The sequence below is a fragment of the Anabrus simplex genome, chromosome 1 (assembly GCF_040414725.1).
Source record: "Anabrus simplex isolate iqAnaSimp1 chromosome 1, ASM4041472v1, whole genome shotgun sequence".
Taxonomy (NCBI): Eukaryota; Metazoa; Arthropoda; class Insecta; order Orthoptera; family Tettigoniidae; genus Anabrus; species Anabrus simplex.
Genome location: NC_090265.1, coordinates 714,895,847 through 714,923,680, shown reverse-complemented (window position 1 = coordinate 714,923,680; position 27,834 = coordinate 714,895,847). Strand labels below are relative to the sequence as shown.

Sequence of the window (27,834 nt, the reverse complement as noted above, 5' to 3'; positions counted from 1 at the left end):
TGAATCTGAGGTCTTTTATATAGAAAGGTTCCCTTGCTAATTCATAGATTAGTCTGGATGGTGATGATCTTGCCACGCCCAGTACTCTCTTAAGGAATCGTGCTTTCACTTTTTCTATCGTGGTGAGGTCTGTTGTGGTTAGCCTTTTCCATATTATCTCTAGGCCGTATGAGATAGTGGGAGTTATTTTGACGTGGAAGAGTGCCATTGCTGTTCGTAGTGAGAGTTTGGTTATGTTCTTCAGATCGTGTATTCCTCTGATGGCAGCTGTTGCTCTTTACTTCATGTGGTGTCTGAAAGAGTGGCATGTTGTTTATAGGGTGACGCCGAGGTATTTGTAGGTATTGACCGACGTGAGTTCTTCTTCGCCGAGAGTCCTTTTGTTTTCCGCTGCTAGTTTTCCCCCTTTTCAGAAAGCCATATACACTGTCTTTCTGTAGTTTATGTTGAGATCATTATCAACTGCCCAATTGTGAAGGTTATTAAGGACTTTCTACAGTTCTTGCCGGTTTGGGGAACCTAGGACCATGTCGTCTGCGTAAACATAGAGAGAAACTGAAGTTGTTTCCTCTAGAATCATTGTGATGTCTGCTGTCGTGACGTTAAACAGGATGGGACTCAGTGGGTCACCTGGCAGAACTCCATTTGTCTGGATTATTTCTTTTGAGGTCTATATTCCGCCATATACTTCCACTTAATTGTAGGCCAAAATGTTCCTTATTACCCGTGTGAATCCGTGGTCCTCCGTTAGCATATGTTCTAGTTTCTGAACAAGCTCTGATCTGGTCAATATGTCGAAAGCTTTTATGAAGTCTACGAATACTGTGTGAAATATTCCTTTGGGATATCTAAGAGCTTCCTCTATGTCGTTTAATAAATTCCTTACGGCATGCAACGTGGACCTTTCTTTCCTGAACCCGAATTGCTGTTCAGGGATCATTGGATCTAGGGCCGGAGTGATTCTCTTGAGGATTAGGCTTGTAAAGACTTTGAAAATGGTATTCTCCAGAGCAATACCACGGTATGAGTGTGGGTCATTGCTTTCGCCTTTACCTTTGTAGATGACTTTTATCGTGGATTTCCCCCATTCGTCTGGTATTTCCCCTGATGATAGGCACCTATTAAACAGGTCTGTCCATAGTCTTTTAGCATCTCGTTGTAGATCCCATCTGGGCCGGTCGCCTTCCCGTCTTTTGTCTCCTTTATTGCTGCTCTTACTTCCTCTGTTGTGAATTGTGAGATTGGGCTAGTTCCTGTGTGGAGGGTAGTGTTCTATGCAGTTTGCGATTGTGCTAGGTTCAGAATCTGTGAGAAGTGCTTTTCCCATACTTCCATTTGGATTTCTGCTTGTTTTCTATTGGACTTTCTCCTGGTGGCTACAAAAGGGTCTTTAAGTGGTTCTTCTGCCTCCCTGAGGGCTTGGTTTTCTACATATAGAGCTTTTTTTGCTTTCAGCATGGCTTTGTACTCTTTGCGTTTGACTGCGTATGCTCCTATAACGGTCCTTTTTAAAAAAAATGTAGTTTGGCCTCATGTAGGGCTTGCAGAACTTCGTTTCGCAGCAGATAGCATTCTGTATCGAACCATGGTTTGGCTTTCCTTTGTATGACCGGGATGGTTGCAGCTTTTAGGGCTTCTTGTATCGTTACCAACGCACGGTTTATGTTGGTAACAATAATAACAAAATGGGTCAGTAATTTTATGGAGGCCAAGGCATAATGTCAGATTTCTCGGTTAATATTCTCTGTATCGAAAACCTGTACATAAAGAAAGTTGTTTAGAATATAATTGCCGATCTTTTTACGTTTTGTGTGAATTTACCGTGTAAGGAAAAATAACAGATTTTCACTATTATATTTTTCACAAATTTTCAAATATCCCCAAAAATATCTGTTTTATCTAAAACCTATACATAACAAAAGTTACAGGAAAGCTCTCTTCCAATCATTTACTGCAAGTCTCATTAATTTCCACCATAGATATATTCTAGAATTCAAACTTTTATGGCTATTCATCTCCTAAAGCACATGGTTATAAGTGCCGCCTAGCATCAAGTTGAGTTTTCCCATATATTATAATAACAATAATAGTCCAACACCGTGGTTGAATGGTCAGCGTGCTGCCCTTTGGTTCAGAGTGTCCTGAGTTTGATTCCCAGCCGGGTGGGATATTTTAATAGCTTGGGCTTAGGGACTGGGTGCTTGTGTTTGTCCCAACACTCTCCTCTTCATATTCAGACGACATACCACACTAGAAATCACCACAAAAACATGTAATAGTGATTACATCCCTCTATATAGGATTTGCATCAGGAAGGGCATCCGGCCGTTAAACAGGACCGAATCCACAAGTGTGACAGTTCCCACCCACAACCCCACAGTTGTGGAAAGAGTGACGGAAAAAGAAGAAGGTAATGGTAACAGTAATAATGTATTAGGAAAACCGATAGTAGCAAATACAATGTTTACAGCGAATATCTGAGTACTAACCAAACCGGGGCACAGAATTAGTTGCACATCACGGGGATCCAACCACAGGTATTCAATAATTGAGTCCTGAATACAAGTACTCCGAGACCAGGATAACTGCTTGTTTTCACCGAGCAACAAGTAGTATTTTCTCAAACAATAGGTCTGTTGTATAGTGATACTATGGGTCATTCCATGTTAAGAAAATAGTATTGCTCTTACGGACTTACGAGTAAACGTACCCCCTGTGAGACACCCATAATTCCTCGTGATTAAGGCATATTATACCATAGTTTGTAATGTATTATGCAAGATAAAAAGGATGAGGCATTTTTGCCCGTGAGATATTAAAATAACTACATAACGTTTTATTTTTCATAAATACATTCATAGTGAGGAAGTATAATGGCAGGAACAGCCACTGCATCGTTGCCTTCCTTCATTTTCCTTCTGTGTTGCTCTGGTACAAGCATCGTGTAGTCCCTCACTCTGAACGCCGGCAGCTCACTTCTGTAGTGAAGTCACGTAAATACTTTCGTTTCTGCACGTGTGTTTTTAGGCTGTAAATCAGTGCATACTTTTCTTGTGTTGAGTGAGTGTTACGTGATTAATTAGCCTACTTGTGTGATTTGTTTCTTTTAACATTAATACCATGATTTCTTTTGTAGAGATGTCATTTACGGCATTTATTTGTTGCGTGTGTTTTTCAGCCTTTATATCAGTGCAGAGGTCTAACTGTATTCTGTTGAGTGTTATGTGATTAGCCTACGTGTGTGATTTCTTTCTTTTAACATAAATAGTGATTTATTTGGGTTATGGGCGAGAAAGTCCATAAAAATAAGCAGGAAGAGATACTTAGGAAGAAACAAAAGCAAACTGAGCTTAATGTACTAAATTATCTTTCTTAAAACTGAGATAAAAGCCTCTGCTGGGTGGTTAAAGAAATTGCTAAAGCAACAGGCATTTTGGAGAGGACTGTTTATAAAGTGCAATCAGCAGCCACTACAGGACCTTTGGCTTCTCCAATTAAAACAAGAGAATGTAAAGCACCAAGGAAAGACAGCAGGTCAGTCAAGTTCAATGATTTTGTTCGCAGTGGTGTAAGGCGTAAGGTGCACGCGTTTTTCCTTAAAAACCAACCTCCACCTTCCAGCAAGTCCTACAGTCTGTGAATAATGATAAAGACCTTCCCAATTTCAAAAGAACAACTTTGTATTGTTTGTTGGAGAGACATGGGTTTCCAGTACAAAAAGAAAGGGAATTCAGCTTGTTTGACAGAAAGAGAGGACATTATATCTTGGAGTCACAAGTATCTGTCAACAGTTAAGAAATATCGAGCTGAGGGAAGGAACATCTTTTACATTGATGAGTCATGGGTTAACACAGGGCACACGGTTGGGAAAGAATGGAAAGATAAGACCATTTCAACTCCACGGGATGCTTTTCTGTTAGGACTCACTTGCGGTCTTAAGTCACCTACAGATCGTGGTCCACGTTTCTGTTAGTTCATGCCGGTAACGAGAATGGGTTCGTGCCAGAGGTGAAGTATGTGTTTCAGTGCAAGAAGAAAAACGCAGATGCTCACGACGAAATGGACGGTGATAGTTATAAGGAGTATTTTAAAGAATGTCTACTACCGAACCTGCCACCAAACTCTGTCATTGTTCTTGACGATGCCTCCTATCACAGCCGCAAGAAAGAAGCTCTGCCTACGAAGGCATGGTTTCGAGAACGTGGTGTAGTGTATGATGAGAACATGCTGAAAACAGACTTGATGGCCCTCGTAAACAGTGTGCGATGGAAATACAATCGCCACAGAATTGAAGAAATGGCAAGAGAAAGTGGTGTCATGGTTCTTCCTTTACCACCATACCATTGTGAGCTGAACCCTATTGAACTTGTTTGGGCACAAGCGAAGCACTATGTTGCTATGAACAACATCACTTTCAAAACAAGGGATGGAAAGACCCATTGATGAAGGTTTCCTACGGGTGTCTACTGAAAGCTGGGCGAACTGCATGGAACATGTGAAAGATATTGAAGTGGACGTGTGGAAATCTGATTTGATCCACGACAAAATGGAGCCCTTCATCACTGCTGTCGGCAGTGAATTTTGTCTGATTCAGAATGACACAGGGCTTCAGCCTGCAGTGGCAAGGAAGTAACATACAGTACCATAAAGTTGTTGTCTAATGGCAGATATTTTACTTTGGTTGTGTATTGCATAGTATTTGTGTGTATTCTATTATTTTCGTACTGTACAGAAGTTGTTACTGAAGATTTCGATGCCATGGTGTGCAGCGAGAAGTCATGGCATAACTTGTACTGATGCAAAAATTTGCCATGTGTTTTGTTTCTGCTTGGTTTTGTTATTTCTTAAGCACATTTTCTTTAAGACTGCATTTAATTTTTCCTACTGTCTCTTGTTAAGCGATACGACAGCACAGTAGTACCCCGCATTGCGTGGGGAAATACAATAATGATAATTACGTGCCAGTAAATCTACCGACACGAGACTGAAGTATATGAGCACCTTCAAATACCACCGGACTGAGCCAGGATCGAACCTGCCAAGTTGGGGTTAGAAGGCCAGTGGCTCAAAGTCTGAGCCCCTCAGCCCATTTGAAGAAATTTATTAAAAGCAAGTAAATGCATCCTTCACTCTTCGAGCCCATAAAAAATATTATTTGTCCATTTTCTCTGCCGATTTGCCCTACACTTCGATACTGAGGTTTTTTATATGCCGTAGTTTACCTCTGATTCTGTACAAACCAAGAAACAGCCCCTGTAAACTCCCCGTTCCCTTTAGTTCATAAAAATAATTTGTAACTTAGTTTATTCAGATTTTTATCTTGAAGTTAAATATTGAATTTCATAGACTTATGTGCAGCCGCTTTCCCGTGATTGTGTTGTGCATAGCTGTTCAATATGGCAACACTGTAGTCATAAGAGCAATAACATGGAATGAACCATAATATTTAACTCGTCATTGCGGGGATCAAACCGTAGCCATCATTAAAGGAGCACTATACACAACCTGGAGACCATGGCAGTTGCTTGTTTTCACCACTAAAGAGTAGCAGGATTCATTATTATTTCTGTTAGTACCACGAGTAAAATGGTACAGTATATTATGTTAACTTATATTATGTTAACATAAATATGGAGCTAGGTAATACAATTTTGTCTACCCGTCAGTTAACTAATCATATCTTCTGCGTGTGTTAAGATTATATACATACTGAAAAAGTGATAATATAAAAAAAAAGTACATTTCTATGAATAATCTGATGATACTGCCTAAGCAAAATAAAGAACATCTTAACCCTTTGGCTTTCAAGGTAACGATCTATCGGTACCCACGGGTCCTGCGAAAACTGTCAGGTTAACGATCCGTCGTTACCCGCCTTTATTATAATTATTTCATTATTTACGCGCCAAATAGCATTTTTTTGCACGGAATAAGAAGAATACAGTTTTATCTCACGTTATACTCCGCGGGAACTGCCGGCTAACCGTATTTATCGTTATTCTTGAGGTCTGAAACATGTGCTCACTGGAGTTCCGTGTCTTGTTTACATCGTGGTTGGCGGCAAACTTGCGTTCATTTCTCTCTGTTTTCATTCGTGATTATATAGTGAATTAGGCTGTATTGTAGGCAATATATTTAGTTTACTTGTTAGTTCATTATTGAAATAGTTTTCTTAGGTAATTAGGTGCATAGTGATAGTGAAGTGTAAGATATAGTTCATTTAGGTTAGGCCTAGTTATTTATCGCACGCAACAGGGCGAAGAGTGTTCATTTAGCTGACGATGATATCACTGAATATCTTGACAATTATTCAAGTGATGATGTTTCTCTGTCCGAATCGGAAAGTGTAGACGATGATGATAATAATCCAGCATCTCCAGACAGTGATATTAGTGTGGAGGGGGAACACCGTAAAGCTTGTGAAAAAACCGGAAGTGATCCATAGCTACAATAAATTCATGGGGGGCATTGATACCTCTGATATGATGTTGTATGCCTACCTAGATGAGCGCAGAACTGTTCGATATTGGAAAAAGGTGGTATTTAATATCATTGCCAGAATGGCCCTGAATTCTTACATTCTATATAAAGAACATGCAAGAGGTCAAGGAAAACTGAAATCTAGGCTAAGCTTTATTGTAAAGATCATTGAACATTTAGGGGGTGAGTGGTTGCATACAAAGAATGCTTCAGCGAATGATCCTAGAGGGCCACCAGGTGTGAGAAAACTGCCTAATAGGAGGGAGTCCAGGTGCTGTGTCAGTATTTCAGATGGGAGGAAGCGGAGATCCAGAACCATTTGTACGAGGTGTGGCAAGGGACTACACGGAGAGTGTTACCCAAAACACAAGTGTTAATAGATCAGTGGTACATCACATTACATAATTGAGAAAATATGGTCTCAGGAACAAACAGTTTTTAATTTTAAAGTGCTAATAGGGACTACAGACAGAATCAATTGAGAAAATTTGGTTAAAATTAATTTCCTAATGAAATTTATGTTTTCCAATATTTTTACTTTTTTCACATTAAACCAGACGGTATAGATGTCCAAAACATTATCAGAGATAATAAGCAATTCATTTTCTATAGGTCAACTGAACTGCATGGTAATATCTTCATTGATGAGTCTTTTATATTAGATTTAAGAAATGTGTGTTTTATGCAAAAATGGCTGACATTTTTCAGTGTTACATAACTTTAAACATTTTAATCTAGCCTTGGATGTAATGGACATAGAATCGTGATATTTACCATGATAGTAAACAATAATATAGCCTTCCTACTGACATGAATAACAAACTCGGATTGTGAATACTATTTCCCAGAATTACTTCCAAACTTTCAAAATCTGAAATTTATAACTTTGTTTCTATATTTATTATTTTTTAACATTAAACGCTTATGGTTTAGGGAAATGACTTACATGTTGATATCTTCATTGGTGTGCCTTCAACGCAATTTTAAAAGAAATGTATGCATAGTGTGCTAAATATGGCTGTCAGTTTTCACACATCCATCAGCTGAGAGCTTGAAAGCGAAAGGGTTAAAATACTGACCTAGTCTATTCTTTATTGAAACAATAAAAATATCACTCTCCTTCATCTATCAGCTGATTGGGTACTTGGTTAAAACATGGCGGCTGGAGTGGACTTGGCCACACGTACTCGGTACGCAGCAGTAATCCCATCTATCGGAGATAAATGGCAGCAGAACACACAAAGCACATTGCAAGAGACAATTTCACCCACGTAGCACGTGGCTTGTATTGAATAGGTGGTACAATAGAATAAATTGTTTTGTGATAATTTTCCTTATACACAAAGCACATCACAACAAACAAGGGTTAATGTAATGTTATTGTTGATTAATTTTATGAGCTTTCTATATTGCAGGTTTTCACATTTAGTTTTCTTCCAACTCTGTGATATTAGAGCATCCAATGTAAAGTGAGTCCTTTCTTTCATGACTCCCTCTTGTGTTATTATGCAAATGATTGTTCCTTCCTTCATGACCTTTTCTCATTCTTATAACTTAATCATCTTCACAATTTAATTACCATCATGACCAATATTATTATAGTTGGTACGGAAAAACTGAATAAGACATAAATAATCGGAAATTGTATTATCAATAATGTTTGTTATGTACAGTGGAACCTCGATTCTCCATTTTTGGAGGGACCACCGAAAAAAAAGTACAACAGAAAACGGAAAATCCGGGAATGAATGAACCATGAACAACTTGGCTAAACATAACAAAAAAGAAATATGTATACTTAAAATCTTACAAAAAACCCCTAAACCAAACTGCAGCTCCAATGGGCTTTTCCGCCTACCAAGCGACCGCTGCTCGGTCCGAACGCCTGCAGATTACGAGGTGACGCATGGTCAGTGTGACGAATCTTCTCGGTCGTTATTCCTGGCTCTCCAGACCGGGGTCACCACGTCACCATTAAATCAATTAAAGGTAATCGTAGAATGAGTGAACCTGGAACCAGCCCTCATATCCAGGTAAAAATGCCTGACCTGGCCGGGAATCGAACCTGGGTCCTCTGGGTGAGAGGCAGGCAAGTTTGACAGCAACATTAATTACCTGTATGCGACTTAAAAGTCTCAAAACTTTACATTCAGTTTTACCGGGGGAACTTCGTCGGTTTCCTCTGAAATCTTCTTTCAGTTCAGCAACTTTGATCGGTCATCAAGCCAAACAATCGACCACAAGTACAGCAGAAGTCCGTTATAGTGAAAATTCACAACAGCGAAAAAATTTACTCGCTGTAACGGATTGTCGTTATATCAGATTTTTTTTATAAAAGTCTGAAAACCCTTCATGAAATGGCAATCAGTTTGTCCAAAACTTGTGTTTCCGCAGATGATACCCCCACTACGGCTTACTTGTTTGTTATTTTTTGTAATCCGATACTACGCGAAAGTATATGATTAATTTCATTCTGGACAAAAAAAAAAAAATAATTATTTCTCCGAATCCAAGATGAACCCCACTTTTTTCTTCAAAAAATTTATATCAGCCTCAAAAAGAAGTCTGTAAAATCATATGAATGCCTTGTTGTGTAGTAGGCCTACGCATTTTTAGACTATTTTTAGACGCCGAAAATTGACTTTCGTCACGCCGTATTTTTTTTTTTTTTTTTTGCGGGTTTAAGGACCATTAACTTAACATTGGCATCATAATACCGAAAAGAACTCGTTGAAAATTTTCCGGCAATACCTATTCCGTGCGTCTCTACAATACAACGATCCATCAGGAAATTATTCTTGCTGTCTATAAAACCATTACTTTTACGCAGCGTCAGATATAACCGGCTACCGCTACACGCACGTCTCGCTAGTGGGGATCGATCAAATTCAGTGGCTAGCGATGTATAGGCCTAATCGTGAACGTTGAAAGTCAACGAACGAGTTTATTGCGCCACGGTATGGCCATTCCGCCTTTGCATTTTTCGTGCACATACCTCACAATTTCATCTTCGACTTCTTTAAAGCGTCCTTGTTGCGGATCACTGAATGCATTTTTTGTGCAGTATGAATTTTTTAGTTCTTTGTCTTCACGCTAACGCCAAATATTAGCTTTAGTTAGGCCTATGCCGTCTTTTCTTGCGGCTATACAATTATTCTACACTTCCGAATGTTTAATAAACATTAACTTAAAATTGGCAACATAATATCGACTAGAACCCGTTGAAAATTTGCCGGCAATACCTTTTCCACGTATCTTTACAATAAGACTATCCATCACGAAAATATTCCTGCTGTCTATAAACCTTAATTTTACGAAGCGTCAAGTACAATAGACGCGTTATGACTCTGCCACTGAGTAGCCATGGCTTTTCTAAGAATTCGAACGGTCGCATGTTTTGATGCAATTCTGCAGATTTGAGAAACACACAGGCACTCTACAACCGGTTGTCCCGGCTAGCGATGTGTAATAAAGAGGTGGTCGTTTATTGTCAGCGAGTTCTGTGCGCGTGTGAAAAGAAGCAGCGTGGTTACCGCGGTAGCTGCCAGCGGTACCGTATCCATTAACTTACTGTTAGGCCGCAAATGCAACAACCCTTAAGTTTTCGCATGAGATTCTGAGAAGCAAAAAAAATTTTGATTAGGAGAAATACGGTATCGCTCCAGAAATTTCTGTGGCAAACCCCTCAGCTTTCTTCTTCAAACAGTGTCACCTAACTTAAATGTATGTAGCCTATCATGAAAACATTTGAAACGCATGTAGAGAAATAACCTCCTCACGAAAAATGTACACATAAATAGCCGTAACTAGACGCGAGAAGATATGAAATATCCTCTGAAATCAGTGATATACTCTGCCATATCTTCAGGTGTATCACATTCTTACTTAATTTCCGTATATACCATTAAAATTAAGATATCGTTTACTTCAATCTTTACTTTTAGCGAGTTAACAACTGCTGTCGGCCACGTTATTTACGCATTTATTACGAAAACGTGTTATCCTCTTTCATTTCGAATTTGCTTTAGAGAACAGCAGTCGATGGGTATTACTAATCAACTCCAACATCGCCTTTGAATGTCAACGAGAGAGCTCGCAAATGCACAAAGTGAGAAAACTATATCGTACCGAAGATGATTGATCACATTTTGTTGCAAAAGTTTCAGTTTTCTTATTCAAACAGCGTCATTTATCCTAACTTAACTGTACTATACGTATGATGAAAACACACTTTAAGCGCCAGTAGAGAGGAATTATAACTTTCTCGCTATAAATTTTCACAATAGCCTTTCCGTAATTTACCCAGACGCGACAAAATTTAAACTAACCTCTGAAATCAAATAAGCACTCTGCCATATCTCAAGGTGTATCCCATTCTTACTTAATTGCAGTATTTAGCCTCAAAATTAAGCGGTCGTTTAGTCGGCCTTAATTTTTAACGAGTTAACCGTTATCGGACACTTTTTTACGCATTTATTACGAAAATATGTTCTCTTTCATTTTAAATTTTCTTTACGGAACAGCTGTCGACGGGTATTACTAATCTACTCCGACATCGCCTTCGAATGTTGACAAGAGAATTCGCTAGTGCACATGGCGAGGAAACGATGCCGAAGGTAATCGATCGCATACAATCATTGCTGTGGTGCATAAATATCGGTAACGGAAAATATCGCGCGCGCTTAATCGCTCGTAATAACGGATGCGCCAGTGATAGGGTTCTCGCTGACCGAAGGACAATACACAGTTTAATATAGGAACTTTGAAGGGACAGAAAAAAGTCGTCGCTATATCGGAGTTCTCGTTATATGCCATACTCGCTATAGTGGACTTCTACTATAGTTTTTAATTCTCTAATCTAATACAATAAAGCACATTGGATACAAAAGCGCCCAACATGATGGCGAAATCCCTTTTTCTTTAAATCTTCCATTGTAATTTGGCCACCGGTATACTGTTCGTAGTCAGTTTGTGGAAATCATGTACCGTGCAAATTAGGCTTACGGCCTACATCCACTTTTAAAGGTTATGTTCAAGTCGAGAATATTGTTTCGAATGCAAGCATCGATTCTCAAGTTTTCGAATGCATTATATTCAATTATTAATCACGATTAAATTGGAAAGAGAAAAAGTATTATCAAAACTTCCGAATTTACAGTTATTCGCGACCTTGACCTCAGCTGGAAAACGCGCTCGCTGTCCAAGTCGGAACGAGTGCGAAATGATGCAAAGGTTTTTACAACATGTAACGTGCGCAAATAAAACAACTGCGGTTTTAACAATGTAACACAATAACGTGAAATTCCTAGCCTTACATTAGGACCAAAATAGTAATAGGTAATCCCAAACCCTCCCATGGCTTTATGTATGTAAGAAGGTGCAACATCTGTTCTGGTCTCGATAACGTAATCGTATGCGATAATATTAAAATACTAAATTTGTGTTACTTAAGAAGGAGCTGTTTAGATTCCTGCCTGAAAGCTCAGTGACCATACATTGCCCTGAGGGAAATGCCGAAAACCTGTTCGGCGATACACTCGGGGACAAAAAAAAATTACATCTAACCCTGGACATAATGTAGACGCTTGCAAGTATGAACATTTGATGAAACTCGTTCCGTCTTCAAGTAGAGCTGTCGAAATGCGCTCTGTCTCCTTCCAATTGTTGTGGACACTCTCTGCTTTGTGATTTTGATTCTCTAAACAATACAACCCGAATGCGATGCTAAGATGGTCCCTAATGCCAGTTCACTGCCGATAGCTTTTCCGCTTATTCAAATTACCGCAATGACTGGACATTAACACCAAGATCCGCAAGTATGCGTTGCCATCCTTTCGTGAGATACAGTTTCTTGAAAAACGCGTGATCGAGGATTTAGAGTTGATGAGACTGAAATTTCTGAACGGTTGATACGGGAAATCATTTCTTCGAGGAACGGATAATGCAGGATTTTTACGTGATTTAATTAGGATGCTCGCGGGACCACGTAATTTGAACGGATAATACGGGAAAACGTAGCTTCCGGGAACGTATAATTGAGGTTCTACTGTACTACTTTTCGATATGACCAATAGGCTAAGATAGGTAACTAAAAATTAAATTTTTGGCACCTTCCCGTAAACTACCATTTCAAATAGGGCGAGTAAAATTATTTATAACATAGACTGTAGTTCTTTATTCCCCGACTTTACCTACTGATTTTCATTAAATTCTGTTCACCCATTTTCTCATGACTCGCACTGATATGGACTTGGCAACAAAAATCCAAATTCGTGAATATCTCTTATCATAGCCTATACGGTAAAAATTTATAAGACATAAATGATAGGAAAACCGAGCTCGATAGCTGCAGTCGCTTAAGTGCGGCCAGCATCCAGTAATCGGGAGATAGTGGGTTCGAGCCCCACGGTCGGCAGCCCTGAAGATGGTTTTCCGTGGTTTCCCATTTTCACACCAGGCAAATGCTGGGGCTGTACCTTAAATAAGGCCACGGCCGCTTCCTTTCCATTCCTACACCTTTCCTATTCCATCGTCGCCATAAGACCTATCTGTGTCGGTGCGACGTAAAACAAATACAAAAAAAAAAAAAATTATAGGAAATTTAATAATATAACCTTTTAGTTATGTATTGATAGGGACTATAGTAACACAAATATTTGAGAATTAAATTTTAGGCCGTCCCCAAAACTACCATTTCACTCAGCGTGAATAAAATTATTTATGGTCTAGATTGTAGGGACTTACCGTATTTCACGGCATAATCGTCGCACTTTTTTTTAACAAAATTTTCGAAAAAAATTGTAGGGTGCGACCATTATACGATGAATATTTAATACCAGTATTTGTATTACTCAAAAAATGTATTTATAACTAAATTGTATTTGATACAAATTTAAGATGCACGTAATACTCGCGTTTATACATCAAAATAATTAAAATAGTCTAAAACAAAATTCATAATTTTTCGCAACAATTCGGCGAACGTTTTTCCAACCTGAAAATAAAAATGAACGTATTAAGTTAATTTGTCATTAATTTGAGTATTAAAGTTAAAATATTACACTTGCAAATAATTATCGCTTTGTTGTGAAATGCGGACTTACCGGTACGCAATTTATTCCAAATCTTCGGTGTCGCTATCGCAGGTTTCGCTATCTGATGCGCCGTCCTCGCCTCTGTTAATACCAGTATCAGATTCTTCGTCTCCCTGCCACACTGCGTCACCTTCGGAACCGTCTAGTGCATTCGAAATCCCAGTCCTTTTGAAGCTCTTGGAGACTAGTTCAGGTGGTATAAGATCCCAACTCTTCTTCACCCACGAGCATAACAAGTCCAAGGGTGGACGCCTGATATTTCCGGCGGGCGTCAATTGCTGATCGCCGCTCATCATCCACTCGTTGTAAAATCGACGTAAGTGGTCTTTAAAGGGTTTATTAACACATACGTCTAGTGGCTGCAAAGCATATGTTAGGACCGGGCAAGTTGGCCGTGCACGTAGAGGCGCGCGGCTGTGAGCTTGCATCCGGGAGATAGTAGGTTCGAATCCCACTATCGGCAGCCCTGAAGATGGTTTTCCGTGATTTCCCACTTTCACACCAGGAAAATGCTGGGGCTGTACCTTAATTAAGGCCACGGCCGCTTCCTTCCAACTCCTAGGCCTTTCCTATCCCATCGTCGCCATAAGACCTATCTGTGTCGATGCGACGTAAAGCCACTAGCACTAGCATATGTTAGGCCACCAGGAATGACTATCTGTCGTGTCTTATTTGTAGTGAGAATTTGCTTCACTTCGTTCACGAGGTGACCTCGGAAACTATCTAAAACAAGCAGAGCTGGTTGTTTTAGTAGTGCACCAGGTCTTCTATTCCACACAGTTTTAACCCAGTCCAGCATGAGTTCTACGTCCATCCAACCCTTTGGTTGCACTCGTACATGAATTCCACGGGGAAACTGTATATTCTTAGGCATCGTTTTCCTCTTGAAAATGATGTAAGGCGGCAACTTTCTCCCGTCAGCTGTAATAGCTGACATTGCCGTGCATCGCAACTTCTCACTACCGCTGGTTTTCATTAATACACTCCGCGATCCTTTTAGCGCAATAGTGCTGTTGCGAGGCATATAAAAAAAGATTGGAGTCTGATCGGCATTACCGATTTGAGAAAGCAAGTACGAAGTTTCCTTGCGCAAACGTATGACAAATCGGTGAAAATTTACAATCTTGTCCGTGTAATCAGCAGGCAACTTTTGGCTTAGTGTTGTTCTCCTTCGCACTGACAGATTGTGTCGTCGCATGAACCCCTTAATCCACCCACGAGTCGCCTTAAACGGAGTTACCGGTATGTTGTGTTTGCGCGCTACCTCCTGTCTCTTAATTTGTAACATTTCATATGATACACTGCAGCCATTGTTACGTATTTCACTGACGTACCTAAACACTTCATCGTCAATTATAGGAAACTTCCCTGTTTTAGGACCTCTAAACGCGCGTCTAGAAGGGTTTGTGCTTTTTAGCTTGTTTTTTACTTTCCGCCAGTCACGCACCAACTGTTCACTCACAGAAAATTTTCTTTCTGCAGCTCTGTTCCCGTGCTGTTCAGCGAAGGCAATTACGCTTAGCTTGAAGCCCGCAGAATAGTTTCTATATTTACCCATAATCACTTATAAATGCTTCACACGTTAATGTTTTGCGATATAAATGAATTTCCGTAATTGTTCACTATTAAAACAAATTATTTCTGCAAACACCCAAAACACAAATTAAAAACTTAAATTCTCACGCACACATGTCTACAATAATCACGTAAATCTGAAACAAATAAATGCATCTGTGATCTGTCCAAGAGAGTTTCCGTTTACTTGGACTGCCATCTAGTGGGCCTAGAGTAAAACGGAACGTCGAAATTGACGAGCAGACAGCCAGATGGTGTCAAATTGAAATGTCTGCACATGGTAGCTGAGGCCATACGATTATTATCATTATTATTATTATTAAAATGTCATGTGCAGCTATAAGACTGGACACTTTAGAGAATGTAGATGGTGGAGCAGTTCAGCAGCATCGACAGTGTTTGGATGCTGATGGATACTTCGAATAGCAATATTAAGCTGAAGTTATTGATGAATAAACGTATACATTTTAATGGGCCGTTCTAAATTTTCACAGTCTACAGCTTCAGTGTATTCATTTTCAAACGAGTTATCACATAAATGCAATTATTTAAAGGGTAGACAATTAGAAAGTGCAAGAACTTCTCGGTAGTTCATGGAAAGACCTAGGTTGAGAGAGAACAAAAAATAATCTTCACATTTGCAGGGAAACACAGTCGCTGACACTACTAAATTGTTTCTTTTCCTGGTATAATCTGTTACGATGTTTTCCTTTTCAGGTATTTTCTAACCTTTATTCAATCAGAAATTAGTTCTGACACTCAGAAGAACTTAACAGTTATAGAATAAACGGACAAAGGTGGCAGGATATGAGAGGCAGGGCTAACGAAGTTCACAGATCATCTATTCATATATTCACCGGGAACTGTGAAGTGTCTAATGTGCTTCAGAATAAGTATGAGGATCATCATCCATCAGAGCTTACAGGATTTTTACATTGTAACGGCCCTCTCTTTTCAGTTATTGAGCATAAAACAAGTGACTACACAAGGAAATAGTTCTCAGACCCCATAAAAAAAGGGGAGGTAGATGATGTCAGTTTGTTTGATACTAATAAGGATTTGATTAAGGCCTATTTTGCTGTGTACATTCTAGGGGCACAGGTTTGAAGCTCTGTATTCGATTGCACTGTAGCAAAGATAAGTGCCGCTTCATATCTCCGAGGATTTTGAGGCTATCGCACCAAATCTGCATTCAGAAGCATCATTACTGGTAAATCCTTACTTACAAACAATACAAAAATAACCATACAGCGAGATGATCTGCGATAACCTTTGTTTTGATGTGCAACACAGTGGAATGCACAACTTTTAACCCGCGGATGAGGATATTTAGAACTGGTTCCTGAGTTAACTCGCAGACTGTTTAAACATGAACAGAAGGGGTAAAGTTATCTTACATGATAAGTACCCGCTTTCCGTCCATTTCTTTAATGTGTACTTCACAATTTCTACCTAGATGTGTTTTAACCGAGTATTTAACATAGAAATGTTCTCTTTACTTCATATGGAGGAGGAGGAGGAGGAGGAGGAGGAGGAGGAGGAGGAGGAGGAGGAGGAGAAGTCGGTCTGATTAATAATAGTGTCTTCAATCTCTGCTAAGTTCTCCGAGATCATAGCATTTAGTTTTTAATAAGTGGATCTGTTAGTTCACCACCATCTGAATACTCACCCGTCCCATGTCCAGCTCGTCGTCATACTGTTTGTTGAACGCTCTCTTCCGATCCTCTCGCCTTTCATTTTCCACTTCACGATCCACATGAGCTCTACCACCAGTCCAACTGTTAACTGAAAAGAGGGAGTCAAAAGTTATAAACAATTGCAGCAGACAAGAACTCTTAAGTTAGCAAGTTCACAACAAAAACACTTGAAAGCTAACAGTACATAATCGAGTAAGGAGCAGGTCTGTTGAGAAAGAATAATGTGTTTTACGAGGGCTATCCTGAATGCTTTTAGCCGAGTGTGAGAAAAAAAAAATTATTTGAAAAATAACAATTACAACTTGTCATAATACTCTCCATTAGCACAAATACATTTTTCCATTCCCTGAAACAACTTAGAAAACATTTCAGTCCCAGCCTCTTTTGGGATGTCACTCACTGCACTGTTCTACGCTGCAATGACCTCTTCATCTGGCGAAAACCGCTGCCCACAAAGTTTTTCCTTGGTCTGAGGGGGCAGAAAGAAACACACATGGGACCAGATCAGGTGAATAGGAGGAAAAAGGTAACACTTGCACTTTTCCCTTTTCCAAAAAGTCCACTGTTCTGGCTGCCCTGTGCACAGATGTATTGTCATGATGCAGCAGTAGGTGCCCACTCTTGGACTTTGGGTGTTGTGACCTCCATGTGGCGAGAACTTTGGGAAGATAATCATTCATGTACCATTCAGCATCGACTGTACGATGTGTGTCCAAGGCCACAGAGGTGAGATACCGCATTTTCGTAAAAAGAAAGTTGCCACCATCTTCCTTCCAGAGCTCCGACTCCGTTGAACTTTTGTGGGTGGTTCCTCCCTTGAAAAGCACCACAGAAGACTGTCTCTTCATTTCAGGGTTATAATGGTAGACCCACCCCGTTGAAAGTTTAATGGGGCTTATGGTTCCAATCTGTAGCTAGCTTCAGGTAGTTCCCGTCAGAAATTTTACATGGCGTTGGAGGTCATTTACAACATGTAGATAGTTAAAGGCAGTTTGCCTCAAAGTGAAGTATTTCAAGTCTAACCTCAATCAGTGGGCCCCTCTGACAAAGAATTAGCTGTATCACGTCAAGTATTATGGAGATAATATTGCTGGACTGCATCAATTAACCTTGTTCGAACTAATACCTATTTTAACCGATACTTCCCATGATGCTACAGTACTAGTGTTGCTTGAAGTCCAAGTGCCCATGTGCTTGTGCTGTAAATCTTTGTTCCTTGTGCTTGTTTATTAGAAATATATCTTCACCAGTCTTCCTGAAATCCTGTATTTCCTGTTTGAGTACACCTCAGGGACTGGAGGCTGAATGGTTCTATTGATGCATTTCTATATATTTCCTGTCTCAGTGCATTTAATTCTGTTATTTTTAATTTCATGTGGTACTTGGATATTGATGTGATACACCACTCTCTTGCATATGGTGCGCTCTGCTGTTTGCTTTTGAAGGGGTTTCTTATTTGTTATAATATCAGCTTTGTGTTAATGGATCAATCGTTCATTTGAAGTTAAAGCTGCTTTGAGGTCTGAGGCTATGTTCTCAATAACACAGTATGCCATATGAACTAGGGGTATCAGATCATTATTTACAACATAGTAAATACTTATTATAATTAAAAAATACAATGTATTGGGCATGGAAGTAGTAGAAGCACATTATAATCGACAGAAAGGGGGGGGGGGGGGGCAAGGGAAAAGGAGGGGGAGAGGGGAGCTGTAAGCATAACTGGATGTGCGTCACTGTACCGGATGTTACTTCTCTGCGCTATCTGTTGATAATAACAGTAAGGTATTGCACATAATGTGCACTGTGGTGCTATCTCAAATTTTGGACTGAAACTATTAGTGCCTAGTGGCTTGGTACCAAAATTCATCATTGAGTTACACCTCTATTCTATTCTATCCTATCCTATTTGGGTAGAACCATGTTACATCCCCTGTGACGATATTGTAGGTGACGTGGGGCTGCCCTCCATTGAATTTTTCTAGCATGAAATAATACCAGTCCAACCTCACCTCCTTTTGGCTTTGTCAGGGAATGTGGCACCCAACGGGCACATCTCTTGGTAAGGCCTAAAGAATTGTGAACGATGGTCTGCGCTGCTGTTGATCCAATATTTAGGGTCCCTTCAATGTCACAAAATGTAAGATGTGGATCTTCTTTGATCATTTTCCTCACAACATCAATGATTCCCTGAGTCACAGCTGTTGCTGGGCAACCGAGATGAGGTTCATTTTCATTTGCTTGCCAACTCATTGAAAACTTGTGAAACTAATTTCCAACTGTGACCCTAGAAGGCAAAGCCTCATAAAAAACATGCAGCAAAAAAGAATGGCAATCTTCGGCACTTAAATACTTTTTATAATAATAATTAAAAAAATCATTGCACGAAAATCGTGGTGCGACAGATCCATCTTGCACCATGTCAGACTCAGCACTGCCTAAATTTAATGGCTAGAACAGCTCCTTTATACAGAACATCTTTATAGAGAACATAAAAACCAACCTTCAACCACCTTAACAAAAGAAAAATCTCCCAACAATTTTTTTTATCTACTTTTACGTTAAATAATAAACAGTCTACCAAATCATAAACATATTTAAAAAGCATGACGTCAAAATAGCCTCCAAAGCTTGTAACAGAAACACAGATATTTTACACAATACCAATTCTATTAATCATAGTAAGTTCACCAAGTCAGGTGTTTACAGACTAAATTGTAATAACTGTAATGCATCTTATGCCGGTTAAACATGTAGGAGCTTCCGTACAAGATACTTAACAGCATCTTAACGCCCTGAAATATAACAGATTTTTGGCCACGGGACCGCACATGGGTGATACTAACCGTAAGTTCACTAATATCAACCAAAACATGAAAATTCTCATAGTTATACAAAAAGCCCCCCTGCTCACTATTACACAAAATTATTTTATCCATGTGGAACAGTCTTTCAATCCTAACTTCAATCTAAATGAAATTTCAGAGAAATCAAACATTTTATTTGACCTTTTAAATCCTATCTTTGCTAATCATTTTTCAGATAAAAAGAATCGTTTCTTTTATAATCTTTCAATTCCCTTTTTTCAGCAGCAGTCTTTCTTTCCGCATCCTTCAGCCCCACCTTAGACACCCATTCTCCCCTCCCCTCCTCATCTACTCGTTTGTTTACATTGCCTGCTTCCTCCAGCAAGTCAGTGCTTGTTCTTCATCAGACATTAGAGGCGAGACTCATAAATAATTTTTCTCCTTTTTAATTTCTTTTCTGTATGTTCATTCATTTCTAATTCTGGCTATCATTTCCAGATTTACTTCTTTGATATCTTGAGTCAACTTAAAAACAACATATTATGACAAGAAGATCATAACCATAATTTTTGTTATTATATGTATTTTAATGTTATAATCATTCCTGCAACACTGTCTTTGTCTGGTATACATATGTTTTACATACATACATTATTATAGACTGTTATGCCTTTCAGCGTACGCCTGCAAGCCTCTGTGAATTTACTAAACGTCGCCACAATCCTCTATTTGCAACTAGTGCTGTGGCCTCATTTAGTTCTATACCTCTTTATCTTTAAATCGTTAGAAACTGTGTCTAACCATCGTCGTCTTGGTCTACCTCTACTTACCCTCCATAACAGAGTCCATCATTTTCCTAGCTAACCTATCCTCCTCCATTTGCCTTACATGACCCCACCACCGGAGCCAGTTTATGTATACAGCTTCATCCATCGAATTCATTCCTAAATTAGCCTTTATCTCTTCATTCTGAGTACCCTCGTGCCATTGTTCACACCTGTTTGTACCAGCAATCATTCTTGCTACTTTCATGTCTGTAATGGTGCGTCCACACCAAGATGATTTCGTTAACTTTGTTAATAAACAATGTTCATGAACATTTCTGTCTGCTAATAAACAAAATAGTGTGTTTATTAACTTTTCAAGCATGTTGATAAAAAAAATTCTTTAACTTTTGTGAATGAAAGTTTTCATTAACATTTCGTGTTTTCGCTAACATTTCGGTTTGCACATGGGCTAAAACGCAATTAGAACAAGCAAATTCGTAGCGTGGAATACTCAAAATCGAATCGCAAGCAACTCGCGTACACCAAAGACCGACTCATGAAACACCATACAAATATATGAAGTGTAGGAGTCACCAGTTGCTAGGAATCTTAAAGTTATACCTAGCCTAACATTAATGGAGATGGCATTCCGATAATTTGTATCATTTCTTGCAATTTCAGGCCCAATTACTGTCAACAAGAACTGAAAGTCGTATGGGGACATTCTCAGAAAGTTTTGAAAGCCTGCTGCATCACGAATTATGAGTTCTTTTTTCTATTTGCTATTTGCTTTACATCACACCGACACAGATAGGTCTTATGACAGACGATGGGACAGGAAAGACTTAGGAATGGAGAGAAAGCGGCCGTGGCCTTAATTAAGGTACAGCCCTAGCATTTGCTTGGTGTGAAAATGGGAAACGACGGAAAACCATCTTCAGGGCTGCTGACAGTGGGGTTCGAACCCACTAATTTCCCCATGCGAGCTCACAGCTGCGCGCCCCTAACCGCACGGCCAACTTGCCCAGTAATTAAAAGTTCTGACATAAATGTCCTCTATAATCTATCAGAACACAAGTATGAAGGATGAATTTTCCACCTAATCAGTACTTTATTTACAAAATGTTTAAAATTATCTACATTAAAACATTAAGTGTCCTCTCCAAATTTAATTCTGAACGCTTTATCAATATTTTTCTTTGCCACACTTTGCGCCTGCGCTTTTCTCTAATTGCACTCATTAACATAATGAAAGCTGCAGCTGTAAGTATTTTCTTCTTCCTGACCCTATCCACTGTAACCTCACAAACAGATTTTGGTGTGGACACAATGTTAAAGAAGTTTGTTAACAAAAGTTTATTTGGTGTGGACACAATGTTAAAGAGGGTTGTTAACAAAAGTTTATTAACATATTGAGAAATGCTTTCGTTAACATTGTTTATTAACTTTGTGTGGACTAACCATTACTTCTAACTTATGAATAAGATATCCTGAGTCCACCCAGCTTAAGCTCCCGTAAAACAAAGTCGGTCTGAAAACAGACCGATGTAAAGATAGTTTTGCCCGGGAGCCGACATCCTTCTTACAGAATACTGTTGATCGCAACTGCGAGCTCATTGCATTAGCTTTACTACACCTTGATTCAATCTCACTATATTACCATCCTGGGAGAACACACAACCTAAATACTTGAAATTAATCGACCTGTTCTAGCTTTGTATCACCAATCTGACATTCAATTCTGTTGAACTTCTTACCTACTGACATCAATGTAGTCCTTGAGAGGCTAATTTTCATACCATACTCATTGCACCTATTTTCAAGTTCCAAGATATTAGACTGCAGGCTTTCGGCACAATCTGCCATTAAGACCAAGTCGTCAGCATAGGCCAGACTGCTTACTACATTTCCACCTAACTGAATCCCCCCCCTGCCATTTTTTGCCTTTCAGCAGATGATCCATGTAAACTACAAATAACAAAGGTGCAATATTACAGCCTTGTCTAACCCCTGTAAGTACCCTGAACCAAGAACTCATTCTACCATCAATTCTCACTGAAGCCCAATTGTCAATATAAATGCCTTTGATTGATTTTAATAATCTACTTTTAATTCCATAGTCCCAATTGTCAACATAAATGCCTTCGATTGATTTTAATAATCTACCTTTAATTCCATAGTCTCCAGTAAAGCAAACATATTTTCCCTCGGTACCCTGTCATATGCTTTCTCTAGATCTATGAAACAAACACAACTGCCTATTCCTCTCGTAACATTTTTAAATTATCTGGCGCATACTGAAAATCTGATCCTAACAGCCTTTCTGTGGTCTGAAGCCACACTGGTTTTCATCCAACTTCCTCTCAACAACTGATCGCACCCTCCCCTTCCAAGATGCCAGTGAATACTTTGCCTGGTATACTAATCAATGAGATACCTTGATAGTTGTTGCAATCCTTCCTGTTCCCTTGCTTATAGATAGGTGCAATTACTGCTTTTGTCCAATCTGAAGGTACCTTACCAACACTCCATGCTAATCTTACTACACTATGAAGCCATTTCATCCCTGCCTTCCCACTATACTTCACCATTTCAGGTCTAATTCCATCTATTCCTGCTGCTTAAGAAAATGGAGTTTATTTACCATCCTTTCCACTTCCTCAAGTGTAATTTCACCACCACCATTTTCCTCCTCCCCATGAGCTTGGCTGTTTGCAACACCACCAACATGATTTCCTTTTACATTGAGAAGATGGTCAAAATATTCCCTCCACCTCTCCAGTGATTCCCTGCGATCTGAGTTCACCTGAATTACTCAAAACACTGTTCATTTCCTTTTTCCCTCCCTTCCTAAGATTATTAATGTCCAGAAAGGTTTGCTGATGCTTGACCTAGCCTTTCCAGGTTACAGTATTACCAAAATCATCCCACGAGTTCTTTTTGGATTTTCCTGCTTCTACTACAGCATCCCTGTATGCCACCCATTCACTTTCTATATCCTGAACCTGCTTACTCTCTACTGTACGAAACTTCTCACTAATCATATCCATGTACTTCTGTCTAATTTCCTCATCCTGGGACTTGTTTCATAAAACATCTTTCACTAATATTATTAGTAAGAAACCAATAATATTAACTAATAATATTAGTATTATGTTTCATAAAATTATTAGCTAATAATATTAGTTTATGAGTCAAAATTATTAGTAGATGTTCCTAATAATATTAGTAAATTGTTTCATAGACAACATGAATAATAGAAGTTACTCATATTATTAGGATTATTTCCATGAGTGTATTTTGACTCATAATTCATATTATTAGTGAAACTAAAGTGAGCAGTATTTTAATATTTTGGCATAAAATCATGAACATCACTGAAATGGTCGACTCTGATTCAAATAGTGATAAGGAACAAGTGTAGGTATTCACTGTTCAATAAATGTTACGTCAAAAACAGCCTGTACTGACATGTAACAAACATTTGAATACCGGTACAATGGGAGATTTAGGTTAGATTACATTACTTTCGAGTATTTGCTTGATAGGAGTGGTAGGTAACAGAACGTTCCACTGCAAGGAATGAAGCATAACCTTAAAATAGCAGCTTTGCATTGCACTCCACCGGTTGGTGGTGATACACAGGATCATTGTGTTTCTCTAGAGCAGTTCTGCTCTGACACTCCAAGTATCCTTTAAAATCTTGGCTTATATCATGAGTAAACGAAGACGATGCTGGTGATGATTATTGTTTTAAGAGGAAGTAGGCCACAACTAGGAAACCATCATCTATAATAACACTGATCAGATAGAAAAATGGAAAGGATCTGACATTTTGAAAAATGAAGGTATTGGCCAAAGAAAGAGAAGGGCCACGAAGAGCATGAAAATGAAAGACTCTCTCGGCCTCGCAACCTAATACTGTCAGGGTCGGAAAAGAACAAGGGAGGTTGGAAGGGTAGATGAAAATGGGGCTGGCACAAGTAAGTTGAAGCAATGGCAGGACTCATCTCAGTGCCCCATATTCGCCAACTCACGCTCCCAAGTTGAGAGCCCTGGGACCCCTTTTAGTCACCTCTTACGACAGGCAGGGGATAACGTGGCTGTTATTCTACCACCCCCACCAACAGGGGGTAGTAAACAAAGATGTTGCTAGTCCATCTCAGCAGAGATTATTTAGAGCACATGAAATAAAAAAGTAAAAGGAACAATGAGAATTATAGTGTGCAAAACGCTGCGAATAGTTGACGCTTTAACTCAATCACTTTCCGCAAATAAATTTTCTTCTTTCACATTATTTTCACTTCTTTATCCATTTTCATGTATCAAAGTCACAACAATGAAAATATCAAGTGAGCTTTTGAACATGTGGATTAATAGTCGGTTGTAGTCAAGCATTAGCCTACTGCTAGGAACAAACCTAAACCAAGAACATATGCTACAGACCGATTCTAACCTCCATTTGTATCAGCTGACTAATGAACTAATATTATTAGTGAAGATATTTTTTTATTAGTCATGTGTAAATCTTTATGAAACAGAATTTGGTTAACTATTTTTATGAGTTCTAATATTATCAGTTAGTTTTATGAAACAGGGTCCTGGAGATTTTCTACACTTATTTGTTTGCAGACAGATTTCACTTTCTCTACCCTAGGCCTAGAGATACTTAGTTCACTACAGATCAGATAGTGGCCTGTATCATCGAAAAATCCCCAGAAAACTCTAACATTCCTAACAGATTTCCTGAATTCGAAGTCGGTTAAAATATAGTCTATTATGGATCTGGTACCCCAAGCCTCCCATGTGTAGTGGTGAATAGCCTTTACCAATCACCCTTTTGTATCCTTCAGTTCTATTCCCAACTCTCGCAATGAAATCGCCCATTAGCACTATTCTATCCTTGCTGTTGACCCTGACCACGATGTCACTCAATGCTCCATAAAACTTGTCATCAACTTCATCCTCTTCTGCACCCTCACATGGTGAATACACGGAGACAATTCTAGTCCTAATTCCTCCAACAGACAAATCTACCCACATCATTCGCTCATTTACGTGCCTAACAGAAATTATGTTGCGTGCAATTGTATTCCTGATAAACAGCCCTACCCCAAACTCTGCCCTTCCCTTTCTAACACCCGTTAAGTACACTTTATAATCTCCTATCTCTTCCTCGTTATCTCCCCTTACCCGAATATCACTTACTCCTAGCATGTCCAGATGCATCCTATTTTTTTTTTTTTGCTAGGGGCTTTACGTCGCACCGACACAGATAGGTCTTATGGCGACGATGGGATAGGAAAGGCCTAGGAGTTGGAAGGAAGCGGCCGTGGCCTTAATTAAGGTACAGCCCCAGCATTTGCCTGGTGTGAAAATGGGAAACCACGGAAAACCATTTCCAGGGCTGCCGATAGTGGGATTCGAAGCATCCTATTTTGCCAACTCAGCCAGTTCTACTTTCTTTCTTCCATAAGCCCTATTAATATTGATAGCTTCCCATGGAATTCCATTTCGTTCGCCAAGTTGTTTTCAAGGAGTCCCTCGCCCGTCAAATGGCAGTGAGCCTTTTGAACATGTGGATTAATAGTCGGTTGTAGTCAAGCATTAGCCTACTGCTAGGCTTGCTTAAAATGTTCTGAGCTTGGTAAATTCATGAAGCAGGATGCTACCCTACTTGCACATAGTTCAAGTGAGGATCTCTCCCCTACCGGGTTATGGACCACCGGTGAATTGTATAGTCCTAGCCGCCTGAGCTACTGGTATCCCGACTCTCAGGACCACTTACTAGGTCACTCAGCCATTGCCCATGGTTCACGAACTATGACGCGAGTACAGTAACCCACACCATGAACCATACATATGTTTTAGTTATCACATAATCTGTTTAGTTTTTATTTGGCTGAAGATGGCCACTAAGTGGCTGAAACTAGTCCCAAGACTGATGTAATATCATTTACTTGATATATTGTATTAAAAGGTGGAACCTTTTGTCAATTTATTTCTTATAATTGCACTGCAATACGGAACAAAAATGAAATTTATAGCTTATATAGCCTATCATAGTTTTAATTCTTGTCCCCCTATCCACACCTGGTAACCGTGTGTTAACAACTATGAGTTTGTACCTCAACAAAAATTAGTCAGTACTACTTCTTGATCTACATTTGCTGCTGCTGCAGCTGCCCATATCCATCAAAACCTATAATTTCTTCTTTTCCTTGTCTCTCTCTTCCCACTTGCACATTCATATCTCCCATCATTACTATATCTTCATCACTTCCTTCAAGAAGTCCTCAATGTCTTCACTATCATTCCCTGTTTGAGAAGCACACACTTGAAAATTATCTTCCTTATCATTTTCAAACTGCATTCATACTACCATCATCCGGTCACTGACATGCAGTAAAACCTTGTTAAGACGTTTCTGCAGAGGACAAAAGAAAAAGCGAGTCCGGCTCCGCGGTGTTGGGGGCAACGCGTACGCCTGTCACCCGACAACCCCGGGTTCGATTCCCAGCCAGGCCAGGGTTTTTTAACCATATATGATTAATATTCTTGGCCTGGGGACTGGATGTTTATGTCATCCTTAATGTTCTTTTTCTCACCTTCAACACTTTACACTTCCACAATTTCCAAATACACGCATGTTTATAACTAGAGACTGGAATTTGCCTATTTGCCTATTTTATTCCTGAGTTCAGAAACGTAGGCTTTTGAGACATAAATCCATTTTAGGGTCATTTTAGCTATATTTCGTTGGTTTTATTGTGCCTATAAATGCCTATTTCAGGGGTTGGTGCCTATTTGGAGTATAATTGCCTATTTGTTGCCTTTAGACTATATTTTTAAAAAGCTGATTTTCTTCCAGTGTATTATATTGTAGCTAGTGTGCTCAACAGAATTACCTTCTCTTTTCTCAATATCTGTTTACCCAACGAACAAAAATGGGAATTCTCAGAAATCACCAGAAATAGTTCTAGGGAAATTTCCATCAGGAGAAACAAGGAACAATTTGACCCCAAAGCCTTCAACCCCTCCAACCTCCTAAGACACATGTGAGAACCAGTTAACGTTGAACGGTTGCACAACCCATACCTCCCCTTCAATGCGAACTGTTGTACGTGTACGCTTTACATTCAACACGTGTTGTGATTGATTGTGAAGTGGAAGAAGAGGAAGAAGTGATTTTGCGGCAATGCCCAAAGAAAATTCGTCGAAGTCCTACTGGCTGAAGCAGTGGATCACAGGGGATCCCAATTTCACTACGGATGGAAGGGTAGTCTGCCAAGCTTGCTGTAAGGAGGTAAGTTCGTTTGTTCCTTTTATCTTTTATTGTGATTGAGAACTATGATCACATTTCATTGTAGTATATATTATAGGCGTACTAATTTATGTATTGTGGCAAGTTGTT

At 39.3% G+C, this 27,834-nt stretch overlaps 1 protein-coding gene across 3 annotated transcripts in view; it reads right to left on the bottom strand.

Moving 5' to 3' along the window:
* The window catches only part of scny (scrawny), a 228,270-nt gene that overhangs the window by 6,984 nt on the left and 193,452 nt on the right, over positions 1-27,834 (bottom strand). For all 3 annotated transcript variants that reach the window (XM_067136030.2, XM_067136028.2, XM_067136029.2), the window contains one exon: positions 16,819-16,934. In XM_067136030.2, coding sequence (XP_066992131.2) covers positions 16,819-16,934 — 116 coding nt within the window. The remainder of the gene's footprint in view (positions 1-16,818; positions 16,935-27,834) is intronic.